The 1,598-nt window shown below is 43.4% G+C and overlaps 1 protein-coding gene across 1 annotated transcript in view; it reads left to right on the plus strand.

Annotated features, from left to right (window-relative positions):
* Window positions 1–1,299: 1,299 nt before the first annotated feature.
* Window positions 1,300–1,598, plus strand: part of LOC124025684 (trinucleotide repeat-containing gene 6A protein-like) — a gene marked incomplete at its 5' end in the record, with an annotated part of 26,535 nt that continues 26,236 nt past the window's right edge. Inside the window, one exon of the mRNA XM_046339025.1 lies at window positions 1,300–1,429. Coding sequence (XP_046194981.1) covers window positions 1,300–1,429 — 130 coding nt within the window. The remainder of the gene's footprint in view (window positions 1,430–1,598) is intronic.

The following is a 1,598-nucleotide window of genomic DNA, read 5'->3' on the forward strand; positions in this document are numbered from 1 at the left end:
AGTTCTGTAGTTCTAGACAGTGTTTTATCCTGGTGTCTACGTAGTTCTAGTTCTGACAGTGTTTTATCCTGGTGTCTACGTAGTTCTGTAGTTCTAGACAGTGTTTTATCCTGGTGTCTACGTAGTTCTGTAGTTCTAGACAGTGTTTTATCCTGGTGTCTACGTAGTTCTACAGTGTTTTATCCTGGTGTCTGTAGTTCTAGACAGTGTTTTATCCTGGTGTCTACGTAGTTCTAGACAGTGTTTTATCCTGGTGTCTACGTAGTTCTAGACAGTGTTTTATCCTGGTGTCTACGTAGTTCTAGACAGTGTTTTATCCTGGTGTCTACGTAGTTCTAGACAGTGTTTTATCCTGGTGTCTACGTAGTTCTGTAGTTCTAGACAGTGTTTTATCCTGGTGTCTACGTAGTTCTAGACAGTGTTTTATCCTGGTGTCTACGTAGTTCTGTAGTTCTAGACAGTGTTTTATCCTGGTGTCTACGTAGTTCTGTAGTTCTAGACAGTGTTTTATCCTGGTGTCTACGTAGTTCTGTAGTTCTAGACAGTGTTTTATCCTGGTGTCTACGTAGTTCTAGACAGTGTTTTATCCTGGTGTCTACGTAGTTTCTAGACAGTGTTTTATCCTGGTGTTTTATCTGGTGTCTACGTAGTTCTAGACAGTGTTTTATCCTGGTGTCTACGTAGTTCTGTAGTTCTAGACAGTGTTTTATCCTGGTGTCTACGTAGTTCTGTAGTTCTAGACAGTGTTTTATCCTGGTGTCTACGTAGTTCTAGACAGTGTTTTATCCTGGTGTCTACGTAGTTCTGTAGTTCTAGACAGTGTTTTATCCTGGTGTCTACGTAGTTCTAGACAGTGTTTTATCCTGGTGTCTACGTAGTTCTAGACAGTGTTTTATCCTGGTGTCTACGTAGTTCTAGACAGTGTTTTATCCTGGTGTCTACGTAGTTCTGTAGTTCTAGACAGTGTTTTATCCTGGTGTCTACGTAGTTCTAGACAGTGTTTTATCCTGGTGTCTACGTAGTTCTAGACAGTGTTTTATCCTGGTGTCTACGTAGTCCTGTAGTTCTAGACAGTGTTTTATCCTGGTGTCTACGTAGTTCTGTAGTTCTAGACAGTGTTTTATCCTGGTGTCTACGTAGTTCTGTAGTTCTAGACAGTGTTTTATCCTGGTGTCTACGTAGTTCTGTAGTTCTAGACAGTGTTTTATCCTGGTGTCTACGTAGTTCTAGACAGTGTTTTATCCTGGTGTCTACGTAGTTCTGTCTGTATATATCTGAAATACTACAATACTCTCGTCTTCTCCAGGCTTGAACTCTAACCTGAATGTAGGCCTTGACACGGGGTCTGGCTGTAAGGAGCCTCAGTCTCGTCTGAAGAAGTGGACGGCCTTGGACGTGTCTGTTAACTCACCTCTGGAGCACAAGCCTGGTACGTCTCTGTGTGTCCCCGTCTCTCTGTGTGTCCAAGCCTGGTACGTCTCTGTGTGTCCACGTCTCTCTGTGTGTCCACGTCTCTGTGTGTCCCCGTCTCTCTGTGTGTCCAAGCCTGGTACGTCTCTGTGTGTCCACGTCTCTCTGTGTGTCCAAGCCTGGTACGT

The sequence above is a fragment of the Oncorhynchus gorbuscha genome, unplaced genomic scaffold (genome assembly GCF_021184085.1).
Source record: "Oncorhynchus gorbuscha isolate QuinsamMale2020 ecotype Even-year unplaced genomic scaffold, OgorEven_v1.0 Un_scaffold_2342, whole genome shotgun sequence".
Classification (NCBI taxonomy): Eukaryota; Metazoa; Chordata; class Actinopteri; order Salmoniformes; family Salmonidae; genus Oncorhynchus; species Oncorhynchus gorbuscha.